Source organism: Camellia sinensis, chromosome 8, assembly GCF_055761805.1.
Source record: "Camellia sinensis isolate YWXY chromosome 8, ASM5576180v1, whole genome shotgun sequence".
Classification (NCBI taxonomy): domain Eukaryota; kingdom Viridiplantae; phylum Streptophyta; class Magnoliopsida; order Ericales; family Theaceae; genus Camellia; species Camellia sinensis.
In genome coordinates this window covers 188,851,634-188,867,545 of record NC_138968.1, presented here as the reverse complement: position 1 = coordinate 188,867,545, position 15,912 = coordinate 188,851,634, and the positions used below count along the sequence as shown (strand labels likewise).

At 37.5% G+C, this 15,912-nt stretch overlaps 1 protein-coding gene across 5 annotated transcripts; it reads left to right on the top strand.

The window, feature by feature from the left end:
- Window positions 1-4,180: 4,180 nt before the first annotated feature.
- On the top strand, window positions 4,181-12,127 carry LOC114276110 (OVARIAN TUMOR DOMAIN-containing deubiquitinating enzyme 2). Of its 5 annotated transcripts, none has more exons than XM_082884388.1 (9): window positions 4,181-4,380; window positions 5,117-5,200; window positions 5,314-5,359; window positions 6,371-6,479; window positions 9,460-9,551; window positions 9,648-9,710; window positions 10,179-10,291; window positions 11,673-11,748; window positions 11,858-12,127. In XM_082884388.1, exons 2-9 carry the CDS (start codon window positions 5,136-5,138, stop codon window positions 11,912-11,914), a joined length of 621 nt encoding a protein of 206 aa, XP_082740514.1. In that variant the 5' UTR covers window positions 4,181-4,380; window positions 5,117-5,135; the 3' UTR covers window positions 11,915-12,127. The 5 variants fall into 5 exon arrangements, with proteins under 5 accessions (XP_082740514.1, XP_082740517.1, XP_028073656.1 ...); XM_082884391.1 differs by having other exon boundaries at window positions 4,265-4,380; window positions 6,027-6,479; XM_028217855.2 differs by having other exon boundaries at window positions 4,321-4,573.
- Window positions 12,128-15,912: the final 3,785 nt, after the last annotated feature.

Here is a 15,912-nt window from a genome sequence, read left to right as displayed (position 1 = left end):
CGTTACAGGAGTAGATCTGACTGAACTTGCTGTTGGATGATTTGCATTGTCAAACCTCATTAGACAGTCCTTAATTATGTGACCGGTTTTGCCACAGTGAAAACACGCACCCGATGCACGATGGCACATGCCTTTATGTTTCCTTCCACATTCTAAACAGATTGGTATAGACCCACTACTTTGGCTTGAGCTGCTTGAAGATCTAGTATTTTGCTTTTTGTTTGTGAAGAAGAAACAACCCTTCCGAAAATTAGACCCAAATCTTTTGCTTCTCCCTTCTGTTGTTGGTGCCTTAGCTTGTTTCATTGCTACTATTGTGGCTTCTGCCATTATCGCTCTATCTAAAACTTCCACATAAGTAGGCGATTTCAAGACGCCTATTCGGTCAAACACTTCCAGATCCAGTCCGCCTTCAAATTTCCATGCCTTCTTGTAATCAGTATCCACCATATGTGGAGCAAATCGAGCCAACTCAGTAAATTTGGTCTCATGTTCAGCCACGGACATCCTGCCTTGTTTAAGTTCTTGGAATTCAGAAATTTTCTGATCTCGAAAACATTGAGGGAAGTACTTATCATAGAAGATCGAAATAAATTGTGCCCACATCATATTCCCATTATTGTTTCGGATTAGTAACCACCACCTCCGGGTTTTATCTTTCAAAGTATAGGTGGCCAGAAGGACTTTCTGAATTTCAAAGCAAGGGAATACTTTAAACAATTTCTCAATTTCAAGCAACCATGTTTCTGCTTTTAACGGTTCAATGCCACCCAAAAAGGTCGGCGGTTTCATTTTTAGGAACTTCTGAGTTAAATTTATGAGATCATTGTTATCCAGCTCAACTTGGACCAGCGGGGGAGGTAAGGGTTGTTGTCTCTGTTATTGTTGAGTCATTGCCTCAGTTAAAGCTGCAAGCATTTGTTCCATACAGCTCATTCGAGCCTCAGATGATTCAGCTGCTCTATCACTTCTTGTATTTTCCATTTGCTATAGGTAAACGGAATGTCATAAATATAGGCAAATAGTCCTTTTACAATATTCAGATTATTTGTTTCCATATCATGTGATAATAATCAGATTTATGCTTTCACTTTCAAAAACACACACTTACACATGCAAATTAAATGCCCTTACTTCTTACTAGGACATCTTAAGCTCGTATGGACTCATGTGTGTGGTAGAACACGTGTTTTGATACCACTCTGTCACGACCCAAACTCGCTCTTATAGGTTTAGCGTCGTAACCGGCCAGTAATCCTTAGATTACCAAAGGCCTCTTGATATAATAATGAATAATTAGGGGCTGCAGAAGCAAATACATAAAATATACATAGTCCATTGAGCTGTGAAGACATACATAGGACTAATAATCTTAAACTTTGATAAACATACGAGTGACATCAAAAGATACAGTATTTATACGTCACTTCATCTACGTAAAAAAGAAGAAAAGAAAGAAGAAGAAAGAAAAGAAAAACTTGTTTATGGAGTAAAAGGAACAAAGTCTTATACAATCATAAATATCACGTGCCTGATCACCTATATACGTAATATAAATAGTAAACGGAAGCCCAGTGAATAATAACATAGTAAATGGTTAAATGAGTGATGTCCCATGACTGAGCTTGTACATAGATTAGTTTCATGTTTGTATTCTTATTCAATTCATATACAGAATTCAAAATTCATGCTTGATCATACATAGTTCATCCATTAATGTTAACAGATCATTTACAAAGCATCTTAGATTATACTTGTCAGTTCTATAGAGGAACCTCCGACCGAGTACAGATAACTTGTTAGTTCCATAAAGGAACCTCCGGACTGGGAACAGATAACTTGTCAGTTCCATAAAGGAACTTCCAGCCAGGTGCAGATAACTTGTCAGTTCCATAAAAGAACCTGCGGACCGGAAACAAATAACATACTTGTGTCATGAATACTTATCGAAAATTGGACAATCATTCATAGTATAAAACATAACATTTCATAAAACAGATCTTATTTTATATATAGAAAATAATTTAACTTGAACATAGTTTTACTAAGTTACTACTTACAGATAACAGACGGCCCCAAATAACAGACAGAGTAGGCAATTTAGATATCTCATGGCGCGTGACCTACACAGATACAGATCGAATACGTACTAAATTACACACTCAAAATCATTAACTTAGTTCTTTCTTGTCTTAGTGTGCTTCTACTTCTTTATTCTCATTATGGTGTCTTAAACTTGACTTAGGAATGCCTAGGATGGAAAGATGATGCAAAAATGCACTTGAAAACACTTAACAAAAATTGCTGAAAACAAGGTCCTCGAGTGTAACTTCCTACGCTCAAACGGACATGCAAAATGTGAGTGGTCGCTCGAGCACAAGATCTGTAGCTCGAGCGGTCTGTAAACTTTTGTAAAAGTGCCGGTTGCTTGCTTTTTCGGCTCGATGCTCGCTCGATACTCGCTCGAGCGTGAGAGATATTCCCTTGCTTGAGTGCAACTTTTGTCGCTTGAGCGGTCTGTAAAACACAAGAACTTCTAGGAGTATGCATTTCACGCTCGAGCGTACTTCAGGTCACTCGAGCGGAAATGCTCGCACTCAAAGTGGTCGCTCAAGCATAGATTCCTTCGCTCGAGTGGAAGTGTAAAATCTGGAATTTCCTGATTACACTCCCAAGTTCAAAACTCGAATCTAACTCATCAAAACACAGCTCTTGGCCTTAAAACTTGAGAAAACAAGTTTAAATTTTGAAAACATTAAGAATTAAAGATCATTTCACAAAATCAAGGCCCAAGAGAAAGTCAATTGGGTGAAATCAAACTTGAAACTTATAAAACAACACATAGACTTACATGCAAGCACTTTCTTGACTTCAAAGCTTCCAAAACATGATCAATTGAAGCAAATTGATGGAAAACATGATGAAGTTTCATAATTAAGTTGAGAACATGACATGCATGGAGAATTTACTTGAAATCAACTTTAAAAATTACCATAAAATGCACATGCAAGCTCTACTCTTCTATTTTCCCACTTCTTTAGTTCATTTCATGCACTAATCTTTCATTTTCCTTTGAATTCACAACTTAAATGAGTCAATTACATAATTCAAGGGTTGAATTCCTTACCTACAAGTCTCAATTCTTTGAGTCCTTGAGTAATTCTTTCCAATGACTCAAATTCTTGCTAAGTTCAAGTCAATGCCTCCCAATTCTCTAGCAATCACCCTAGTTGAGCTCAAATCTTCTATTTTCTCTCCCTATCTCACGTTTGAGCTGTGAGAAGTATGGAATGAGAGTGCAAAATATATTAAGGAAATCAAAGTGGCCTTATATAGGCTCCACTAGAAAGACTTCATTAATAGCTAATCAATTGACATTATTTATCTAATTTAATCGTCCCGAATCGAATTTCAATTGAACCTACCATAATGTTCTAAAAATTCTAATTAACACGTAAATCAAGTCAATTTCTGAATCGGGTGCTGATGAGGCCTTCAATTCGCAAACCGAAGCAAAAATATAAACAGATCTTCCTACGTTAAACAGTTATAAACATAAATAATGCAATGCACATGTAATTAACTCATGATTTCTTCTTAATTACTTGTTATGTATACTTAAGCATGGATTAACTTTAATAATGGGTCGGGATTGTTACAAGAAGTCGCCAGTGAGGGAGAGAGGAGGAGCGGCGGTAAGGGAGGAGCCGCCGCCGACCAAACCAGTGAAGGAACGACAGTCATGTGTGTGAGAGAGAGAAGGAGGCGATGTTTGTGTGTGTCAAGTCAACCAAACCTAAACACACACATATTTATATATAAACACAGCCGGGGCTTAAATAAGACGAGGCAGGGCCTAGTCCAGGACTGGAAATTGTATCACCGTTCCCGACTCGAATATTATCGGGGATTCATTTTTAAATATCATTCCCGACCTGTCGGGGGTATTTTTTAGAAAAAAAATCGCTCAATTTGAGATTGGAGAGTCGAATCTCCGTCGAGCCGAGTTCAAATTGTCATGCCTACCTATCTTTATCCCATATCATATCGAATGCAAGATGGGAGATCGATTAATTTTATAAATAAAAAATATAAATAATAAAATATAATACGAAATCTATCGCACATGGTAGGGATGTATTATAATTGGTGTGTCTTGAGACTTTTTCAATTTATCGTAGTCTCGTGTACACGGGAACATTTCCACGGTGAGGTGGACAGTGTCCGAAACAAGATAAAACGGCGGCGTCCGAGACAGAAACGCATCAAATCGAAACCATCTCTCTCTCCAAAAACGCATTCTCTGACGAAAACCCATTTGAACTCAACAACCACACATTATACACACAACACAGACACAGAGATTAAACGAAAAAAAAAGTAAGTAATAGAGTATCCAAACTTTCTCTCTCATATCTATCTTGTACACTCTCGTGGCCCCTCTTATTCTTTTCTTATCTTTGCAATTTTCTCCCTTTTCTTTACTTTAAAAAGCAATTCTTGGTTACGTATTCCATAGATCTAGAGCTTCCCTTCAAGCCTTGTACATTTTTTTTTCCTTTAATTTTTCTGGGTATGATTCTTACAGTTTTAAATTCCATTTTTATCGTTATTTGAATCTGGATGTACTTTTTTCTTGTCGAATTCTGCTTGCATTTGTTCACCCAGAGACGTTATACTTCATTATTCTCTATTTTTTTCTTGGTAAAATTCTATAAGGGTTAGATGGGTTTTGGATACATTTCTGTTTCTTGTATGTGTTCGATGTCATTCTTTATGTGAATCCGAATGTGTTTTTTAACCCGAATTTTACTTATTTAATTTTGGTTTTCTGCTGTTTGCTCTTAAGGTTCCGAAATTAGGTTTTTTCACATGTTATTGTCAATTGTCTATTGAATTTCCATATTCGATTGTTGTTCTTTTTTTTTCTTTTTTTTTTTCTCTCTTTGTTTTCCTTTCATAGGATAATCTTACTATAATCATATGGTTTTGGCTCTGTAACATTTTTAATCAATTGGCTTTATCATCTATTTGCAGTGATCATGAAATTTCCATTAATTTTACTTCTACATTGGATTGTTGAAGTAGTAGCTCACACAACTATTATTGTTTTCAGGTGCACATTTAGTTTTAATATGGAAGGTACTGTCATTAGGAGGGTCATTCCTTCAGACAACAGTTGCCTCTTCAATGCTGTTGGGTAAAGCTCTAATTTACAAAGCAAGCCTTATTTTTCACTCCTTTTGATTTGGACACACATAGGTTTTGATGTGTTTTAACTGTTTTTCCTTTGTGTTGTTTCTTCATTTGCAGGTATGTTATGGACCATGACAAAAACAAAGCTCCCGAGTTGAGACAGGTTAATCCCACCACCAATATGTACATCTAGAGACAATTTCGTAACAGATTGTATTACAACCATTATAATGTGTCTGTGTATTAGGGTGAATCGGTTTATGAAATTCTTAACACACAAGTTTTGGTCCATGGCATTTGAAACTCATGTCAAATGTGATCTGGAATTGTTATGTGTACTTGGCTTTCAGAAACAAAACGATTACTATTTTATTTCATATTGCTTGAATTTACTGCATTTATGATCCATGAGATGGAGGTATCTTTAATAAAACAACAAGTCAAATTTGATGTATATATGTATTTGCATTGTTACTTGGTAATTTTATATTTATTTTGATTTAAATTGAGTTTCTTTGTATGTTCGGCCAATTAATAGTACTTTTATTTAGATCACTGAATTGACAATCAATTATAACCTAATTGGGTTGTTTCAAGTTGTCTTTCCTTACTTTGCATGGATTGACTTCACTCATAGAATGGAGGTCACTAGGCTTGGTATTCCCTGTGAACATTGATTTGTTTTTGAGAATTTATAATCGAAATGAATCGAGAGAAATGAAGCTAGTGCTGTATATGGCTATAACTTCTGAACCTTGTAAAAGTGGTGATCATCCAAAACTTGAGTAAATTAAAAACATGATCTCCTATTGCCACGACTTTTTTTGCAGGGTCCACAATCCCCTAGCTACTGATGAGAGGGGTCCACCTTTGTGTGAGTTTTATAACAGAACTGAAGACATCTCACAATATAGTTCATTTATATGTGAGGATACGGTGATTATAGCTTTAGCTTGTAAGCTATTTGCATTTATGATGCCACACCAAATGCTTTTAGAAAGTTAGCTTACGTTACACTGATAGTATTATTGATATATATATATATATGTATTCATATTGTTTATGCAGTACGTGGACTTATTTTTTTGGGCACATATACACTTAACTAACGAAATAATTAATGCCTTCTGTTTCTTTGTTTCCTTTCCATTTTGTGGTCTTACCATTTTTGAAGGTTACAGCTGCGACAGTGGCAAGTGATCCGACACAATATTCTGAAGCATTCCTTGGGAAGCCAAATGAAGAGTACTGCACCTGGATTCTTGACCCAGAGAAGTGGGGAGGTGCGTTTTGAACTTATTTTGTCGTCTGTTTGTTTATGATCTATCTAGAATTGATGAGAATTTATGAAAAACAACATGGGTCCATGAGATGAAATTGCTTGCAACTGCTTGCCTTCTCGGTCCTGCTATTACCACAGGATCAATGTTCACTGAGGCTCTTTCTCATTTTTTTGCATAGTGATATATGTCTTCCTATTATGTGTGCTTCTTGTCTGGCCTTGCTCCTTCACTAGGTCTATAATGAGAGACTTGGCCAAAAAGTATTGCTTGCATGCATACACTTGCAAAACGATATTACAGCAATGCAGAACGTGCTGGTTTTTATGGTCTCTGGTTGCTGTTTGAGGGATTTGAGTTAATTTTTCACTTTGATATCTTAAGCTATTGAGACGATTTTTGGTTGGTGGTATAGACTCGGTTCCCAGATACAATGGATAAAGTTTTTTTGCTCAGCAAGAGTACCCCTGAGGGGAGCAAGTTCTGAATAGTTCATCATACCCAGCCTAATTACAGTCGGATTGGTGACAAACCTAGTGCCCAGTTGGGTGCCCACTACCCAGGCGGCCTTTCCTCTTGTATTCCTTTGTTCTCCTAAACATAATCTGAGTTTTGAATTTCATTTTTAGTTCCATTTCATTCCAAAGAAACTATTCTTGAAGGTTTCTCGAATTACGATAATGCATGGTGCCATGATAAAAAAGAAACAAAGAAAAATGCATGGTACCTAGGTTTAAGGTTTCCTTTTTTCTTTTTCTTTTTTTTCTTTTGATGAGATAACCGAATTTTGTTACATCTCCATTCTTTACCTTTTTAGTTTTTTGGCACTAGTACTATCCTTTATTGTAGAGATGTAAATCTTTTTTCGTAGAAGTCATCGCAGTTTTTTTCCCATTGCCTAATCCACCCGTGAGGCTTCTATTCTATTGTAATTCATAAATAATCTTTGTGGTGTGTGCGGTGGGGTGGAGTGGGGTGGGATGGGGTGGAGTAAGGTTTGGGGGAGAGCATTGGTAGCATGCTAGATGTCAAACCTATTTGCAGTTGGTGTTGAGTCCCACGGCGCTGAATATGCTTTATCCTAAAGTTTTATTGTTTCTACTGTAGTTCATTTATGCCTTTATGCTTGGATGTAAGCCATACTGGATGAACTGGGTTACCATTTGGTGTTTCTATTCTGTTTTTTTCTATCTATTCTTTGGAGTCTTAGTTTTATTATCTTCTAGGCAGCTTTCAATGAGATCTGAAATAATTTCAATTTTGGTTCAGAGCTTACAGGAATCATTCAAGAACGAAGATAATACTCTATTTAACTTCAATTTTCTCTTGACAGCCATCTCCATTCGAGTACATAGACCCTTAGGTTGGCCCACAAAAAAATCTGGTTGAGGTGATCATAATCAAATGAGAAGTTATGGGATTCTGATATTTGATTTTGCATGCATTGACTGAACATCAAGTAGTAACTAGATGTTCCATTGTTGACATTCGTAAAAAATTTAGAGAGTTACCCCTGAAAATCTGTTTCTTTAGACCATCTCCAACATTGAACCAAATTTTTCACCAAATTTGAGTTAAAAAAAGCTAATTTTCTCAATCTGATATTTCTTCCTCCAACCGTGCATCAAAAGGGGAGGGTCGACCGGCCGGTCGACTGGTAAGGCAAAAAAAATTTTTTTTTTTTTTTTTTCTTGTTTGAACCTACCTATTTGAAAGGGAACCGGTCGACCGGTTGGTCAACTGGCTGGTTGACCGGTTGGTCTCCTCCAACAGTCACGCACAGTCTATGAAGCATAGACACGGCAAAATCAGTGCCGTGGCGGTGTCAGACACGGGGACACGCCGGGGACACGGGGACACGCCGGGGACACGTACGGGACACGCCATCTGCCGTGTCCCTTTAATTTAATTGTTTTTCTTGTAGGGGACACGCGTGTCCAGATCTGGACACGGCGTGAACACGGCAAGGAGGGAGAGATAAAGGAGAGAGTGTGAAGGAAGAGAGTGAAGAGGGACAAACCTGTCGAAGATCGAAACTTCAAGCTCCATTAGTCGATCGAAGACCCCAGACGATCGCGATCTGTCTCTCTCAGATCGAAGCTCCAAGCTCCATCAGTCGATCGAACACCTTTGCGATCTGCCTTCTCAGATCGAAGCTCCAAGCTCCTTCGCGATCTGCCTTCACAATCTCTCTCTCTCGCAATCGCGATCGCGATCGAGACCGAGACCGAGACCGAGACCCTGTCTCCCTCACTCTCTCTCCTTCTCTCTCTCCCTTGCATCTGTGCATCTGTCGTTTTATTTTATCTGAGGGTTTATTGATTATATAATAACTATTATTATTATAAATTATATAATAGTTATTATATATTATAACATATTATTATATATTATATAATAGTTATTATATAACATATAACATATTTAATACATATTAATAAATAAAAAAAATAAATACATGTATATAAAATAAAATAAAAAAATTAATTATTTAAAAAATATAATAAATAAATAAAATAATTAATGTGTATTAAAATAAAAATATTTATAAAAAAATTAAAAAATTTGCCGTGTCCCCTGCCGTGTCCGTGTCCCTATTTTTTAGAAATTGCTGTGTCCCGTGTCCGTGTCCGTGTCCGTATGCGTGTCCGTGTCCGTGCTTCATAGCGCACAGTAAAGTGGTGAAATCTGTACCCTGTTCTCACTTTGATGAATTTTTTGTTGAATTCTCATTTTGGTACCAATTTGCTGAAACCATTGGAGCTCCAAAAAGTGACTTTTTCACCAAAAATTAAATCTGATGCCAGGTTTGGTTCACCGTTGGAGATGCTCTTAGGAATTATTTTTGCTGTCTTGGCAATCAAATACATTGTGATATCTGCATAGATTATTTGTTTGTTAGAATGAAGCACTAGGATATTGTTTAGGTTAGTTCTTTCTGATCTATGCTGCTAATTCTTTTCATATATTTTATCTCGTGAAGGTGCCATTGAGCTTGCAATATTAGCAGATTATTATGGACGTGAAATTGCAGCATATGATATCCAAACCTTGAGATGCGATTTGTATGGACAGGTTAGCATGGGTGATGTGCTGTCATTCAGCTTAATCTTGTAAGCTAATATGACTTGAAATTTTTATATCCTTTTCTTGGGTTACTGTTTTAAACAGGGAAAGAACTATCATGAAAGGGTTATGCTCATTTATGATGGGCTCCATTATGATGCTTTGGCTGTATGTTCTCTCTCTCTCTCTCTCTCTATATATATATATATATATACATACTAATATATATATATATATATAGCTGTATGTTTTAATTAACTTGGATTATCAATTTGCTTTTTGTTATTTTGGAAGAATTAGCAATAACAAGGAATGATGTTTCTGTTTTATGCCTCACTCCTCAGTCTTGCCCTATATGATGATTTACTAGATTTTAACTTCAGATGGTGTTCATGTCTCTGATCTCTAACTGTCATCACAATTGGATAGTTATCACATTCAACCATGAGCAAAGTAGATGAATTATTATAATGGAAGTTATATTTTATATTAGGGTTCAGATGACCAAACAATGGTATTTTAAGTAGCTGTGCTTGTATTATCTGGAGCCTCTTCTAACATTCAGACTCTAGTGAAAGATATGTTATTCAATATATTTTACCTCATTAGTGTTTGATTTCATGTCTTGGATTGCAGATGTCTCCATCTGATGGAGCTCCAGAAGAGTTTGATCAGACAATTTTTATGAAGGATGGAACTGCTGGAATGGTTGAACGGCTTGCTCTTAATCTTGTTAGGGAACAACAAAGGTAGTAAATGTTGTATTATTGACGCATACAGTACATTATTATTTTCATTACTTTCCTTTTTCAATTTAGAATACCAACACTGCTATAGCTGATAAAAGTTGTTTTACTGTATTTAGAACATGCATAACCAAACTTTGGAAAATTCATTGGCTGAAAATTTTAGGTGGTTTGCTTTATAATTAGTTCTTATTGCCCTCGGAATCTAATCAATCTAATATTTGTCATTTGAACAAGGGGGTGGAATTTATTAACATTCAGCTTGATCTTCTACATTGCATGCCATGTGTCAACTATATGATATGTCAAGGACATCTGAGACAAATTGTTGATACTCATAACATATTTTTTGCTGTCTAATTATACTCATGGCATTGTATGTCTTAAAAACCATTCACTATTGGGCACAATAGCTAAGTTGAACCGAGTACGGAGCTTCTTGAACCTAGCCTTGTTTATAGATAGTTCAGCTTGACCTCCTTCTGAACTACAGTAGGTTTCCCATGATGTTTGGTGGAGTTCAAATTTATTCACAATTTAGCTGAGCTTGCCAAATACCCATCATTTATTGAAAATCCGTCACCCCTAACTTTTCAAATGCTAATTAATGATTACAAATTGACATATACTAGAAATATTTAATTTTTTTGCCACATTTTTTTCCCTTCTATTTTTGTTTTTCCTTTTTTGTGGATCAAATAACAGAATAATCCTTAACTTACTTTATTGCATCCCTTTTATATAATGTTCTGAACCCTTTACCTCTGTCAATCGAGTGTCTCATGGCTATTCCCCCATCACAGAACTTTATCAGTAATTTTCACTACAATTTACAGGCTTTATATTGTTTTCTCACTTTCTTTTACTGGTCGTTTCCTTGCACAAGTTCATTAAGAAAATTGTTATCACAATTGCTTACACCCCTTTAATAGGTGTTTATTCCCTTACCTGACTCTCATCAAGAATGAGCTTTTAAAATAGCCAAGCTTGGCACTTGTGCTTGATCAAGAACATAGGTATGAGCTTTGCTGGCCAAGCTCAAGTTGTAATCTTCAGCAGCTTGGCATGTTTTGTTTGCAGCCCTAGTCTCACACCCCTTGGGCTGTGTTTGGACCTCAGATTTGAGTGGGTATTTGTGGAGGGAAAGGAAAAAGGAAGGGAAAAGTGAAGAAAATTTACTTCTATTTCATTCACTTTTCCGTTGCCTCCACAAATCTCTCCTCAAATCCTTAATTCAAACACAACCTTAGTGAATATGGTAAAGTTCAGTGAATAGTTTTTCCCTTATCTTAGACTAATTAATAAATGCCTCTATTAAATTACTAGTTATAGCACATAGGTCTCATTCATGCTCATGTATTGTTTTTATTCTGCTGCTGCTTAGGAAAAGAAGTTACACCGACACTGCCAACTTTACTTTGCGATGTGGGGTCTGCCAAATTGGAGTCATTGGCCAAAAGGTTCTCTTTCTCATTAATACAATTCATATACTGCCTCATATTTATCTTTGTTCTTTCCATTTTAGCTCAAATTTCAATTTGGCCATCGTTGCTATGTCAAAAATTGCAGGAAGCTGTGGAGCATGCACAAGCAACAGGACATGTGAACTTTCAAGAATACAAATGATGATTGAAATTGAGAGTGATAGGGAACAGAAATAAACAAAATTTCTTTCATTGAGCTTGTTCACACTTTAGTTTGTTATTTTGTATGGTCTAGTGAAAATCTGATTGAATTGTTATTGTGGGAACCAATAAACTTGTGTAATTTTATGTTGTTGTAACCAAAATGCAAAACAGTTTTCCCTTGTTATGAATCATGTTGGAGAATTTCATAGTATTTCTGCTCTTTATTGACTCTTTCAGAATACGTTTGTGTTGGCTTTTTGGCTTTTTGAAGGGTATTTTTGTGAATGTGAGCGTGCCAGCAAGGATCAATCAGTCCTTACAGAAATTGTGATTGCCAACCAATTATCAGACGATTGTGTTTTAGTTCTTTTCAGCCTCAATGAAGAGGACTTTTACTGGTGGCTTGATTTAGGAGAAGTTAATAGAAAATAACAGTAATATGAAGAACAATTGAAGTATTTCATAAAAATGAACACTTACAATGGTCCGAACTCAGCCTCAGAGAGGTTTACAACAGCAATCTACTTGAATCTACTTGAAGCTACTCCTATGAATCGAAGTGCAGTGCTGGTATTTAAAGTGCAGGTATTTAAAGAACAGGTATTTAAAGAACAGGTATTTAAAGACTGGAAATGTAAATGACTGGAAAAGAAAATATATGAAGTAAATGACTGGTTTGTATGATCTGAGTCCGTCCGTCTTTCTGGGGGCTGCCCTGCTATTTATACTCGTCAGTGATGACCTTCGAACTGCACTTCGAACCGTCGAACTGCTCCTCCATGATCGCTGATCATGCTTCCTTACAAGTAGCTCCATTACGCCATTACTGGCAGTTGAGCTTCCCTCTTGTACTTGGATTTGAATATGAGTAACCGTTGAAGACACGTCATCTTGCATCCCGTTATTTGATCTAGTGTTACTCAGATCATGTGAGGACCAATATTTATTGCCACGTGTACGATCAGGATTAAAGGCTTGAATAACCTTCCTTTATTACCCTTACTATGCCACGTGTCGAACTGTAACTGGCTTTTACAAAATATGTAGCCAACATTACCCCCCGCACTAATATACCCAATACTTGGTGATATTAGTGGATTGCAGTTTTCCCGCGCTTCTAGAACGTGTATGGAGTCCATATTCTGGAAACACAACCGTCATCCATTTGGAGATCATCTGCATTAACTCGTCGAACATCCCAATACCTTAGTATTCGAACAGGCTATGGCTGCATCAACTTCCCTTTCTATTGATCAAGCATATGAAGAGCCTTTGAGTGATGTTGTTTCCCCTCGAAAGAACCTCCACGCATTCATTAGCCACCTTTACCCGCCCTTCTATATTCAGGTAATGGAGGCTTTTGCAGATTATAAACCTTTGGACTATGAACACATTGCCTTTAATCCCTTGGTTTACAAACTTACAGATACAAAGAGTTCTTCCCCTAAGCTCCCTTTGTATTCTGACCGAACTACCCTCGAGCCTTTGCTTCGACAAGTTGCAAATATGGAGCTAGGAAACTCTTCTTCACAGACCTCTGCATGGGATGAAACTGTGATCTCTTCATCCTCTGGGGCTTCTGGCTGGACAAGCTGGTCAACTCCTGAGACTTATGATTTAAGGGAGCGAGTCAATCACCATTTTGTTGAGTTTACTGACCCCTTAGAGTTTCCGTCCTACGCTCGAAGCTCAGTGGTCTACCCTTACGTGCCCATTGACCTTCGACGTAGCTTGGAGGAGAATCTGCTTGTGGCTTGGTATACTTCTTCCATGCCTACGAAGATAATGCACCCTGCCCAGCGTCCAGAAGAAGCACAAGGGTACACCCCTTCATTTTTAGCCAAAAAGGCGAAAATTTGTTCTTCTGATTGGCTTGACTACATTAATGCCTTTGTTCCTTCTGCTCCCGTGCCATCTCCCATAATAGAAGCATCCACACCTTCTTCTGCATCTGCATCTTCTGAGATAGAAACACCTGCTCCTTTCCCTTTGTCTTCTGAAGCAGAATCATCTTCTCCTTCTCCTCCTCCCATCCTTTCCTGGACAGAAAAACTAAGACTTGCCCTTCCAATGGACAAAGTCTTTCCACCTTACCAACCTCCGTCACCCCCTTCTCCAGCCGAGCGAAAGCAAGCTCAACTTTTGCTCGCGGCTTTCTCCCATCTGCCCTTCAATGTTCTTGAGGATGACATTCCTCTTAAGAACTTTCAATGGGCTTGTGATATCTTGACTAGAGGTCATGTTCTCAACCCTATTGCCCAGGCAGAGCTTCATTTGTTTTTGGACCAACTCCCAGTGCTCCTCTACTGGCATCGAAATTCTAAGATCACCATCCAAAATCTGGATCAACTCTTATCTCTCCGAATTCATGCCCAATATGAAGCAGAGAATTTTATCGAAGAGTTCGATGACTTCAGGAATAAAGATTCTGCATACTGGGATGATTTGGTTATAGATGAATTGGAACAAAAATCAAGGGAAGAGGCCTTCGAAGCAAAGGCTGAAGAACTCTATTATGAAGTGAGAGCTCATCAGCTTATGCAATCAACTTTAGAAGAGATAGAAGAAATAATAAAGAAAGAACAGAAATTTATTGACCATTGTTGGACAAAATTTCATGACCTTGTTATTTATTCTATTCCTTATTTTTATGAGCTTGAATTTGTACCCAGATAGAGTTACTTAATGTAATCATCTTGGCTTTAATATAAACAAAGTTTTTCTGTACTCAACACTGTTTGACTCTATTTCCTTTCATCTCTAAAAGCTAACTCATAACTTCGAATTGAACAATCTCATCCTTCGAATCAACTGTTTAATGAAGAACTAAAAGAACCAATCATGTCTTTGTCCAATTCATGGAGTAAAATTGACAATTCTGGCAGATATTATTTTAGTACTTCGATTTCAATGACTTTACTTTTTCAACACTAACTGTAACCAATATATGGTCATGGTTGATATAGCCAATCAATTTTAAACTGATCTCTTTTGGCTTCGAAAGGCAACCTATGGCAATTCCCACTTGCTCATACAGAAACCAATGATTGGTCTTGGATATTTCGAACAGTGCCCCTCTTCCTTAAAGAGTCATTTTGACTGATAACCTTCAAACGGGTCTTTGGATTTTTTGAAGTAGACCAATACTTTGAGCATTCAGGCATTTTTAAGCATGTAGTATGCTCTGAACAGCGCTTCTCATACTCAGAGAATACTAGGGTTTGCTCCGAAGGTCGTTACTTTGATTTATAACTCCTAAACAGACCCATAATCAAGCAATTTAGCACCTTTAAGCAGATACTAGGCTTCGAAGCTGACTTATGTATTTCGAAGCCGTTGTTATTTGATTTTTTGACGCCAAGATCTTGTTTTCGAAGCCAAATATTTCATTTCGAAGCTGGCCCCAATCCCCGGAATAAGCTCTTCCCTCCAAAACTATCAATTTGGAAGAAATTCCTCGCATTCGTACTTTTTGTACTTAACGACTTACGGGGTATAATTTCGGACACAAAGGTTTTAAAACCCTCTCGTTTTGTGTTCCGAAATCTCTTGCCTTTTACAAACCCTTCTCTCTACTGGTTCCTCTTTGCTTTGGTCTTCATCTTCTGAAGAGTGTATCATCAATGGCTTCTTCTTCACAAAAGGTGCCAGCCCCAGATCGCGTAGGCTCATCTTTAGCTTTGAAAAGGCTTATTGACGCAAAATGTGAGAAGTACAAGGCTGGAGAGAAAAGCGCCATCGATGGGCGTATCTTCGTCCCTCGTCATCATGAGCAGCAGAACTACGTGCTCGGACCAATTTTCAAGGAAGTCCTTACTGAGCTCCCAACCTTTTATCCGCGTCTGGTGGACCAACGTCTCCTTTATGAAGGTGGCCTTGACTGGAAGAACTAGAAAAGCAATCGTCCTCATCGATGCTAGCCCACGATAAGACCGGAATGGCAAGAATGGTATGATCGGATCATTCCTGCTAAGACACTGGATCTCCAGGAGCTCT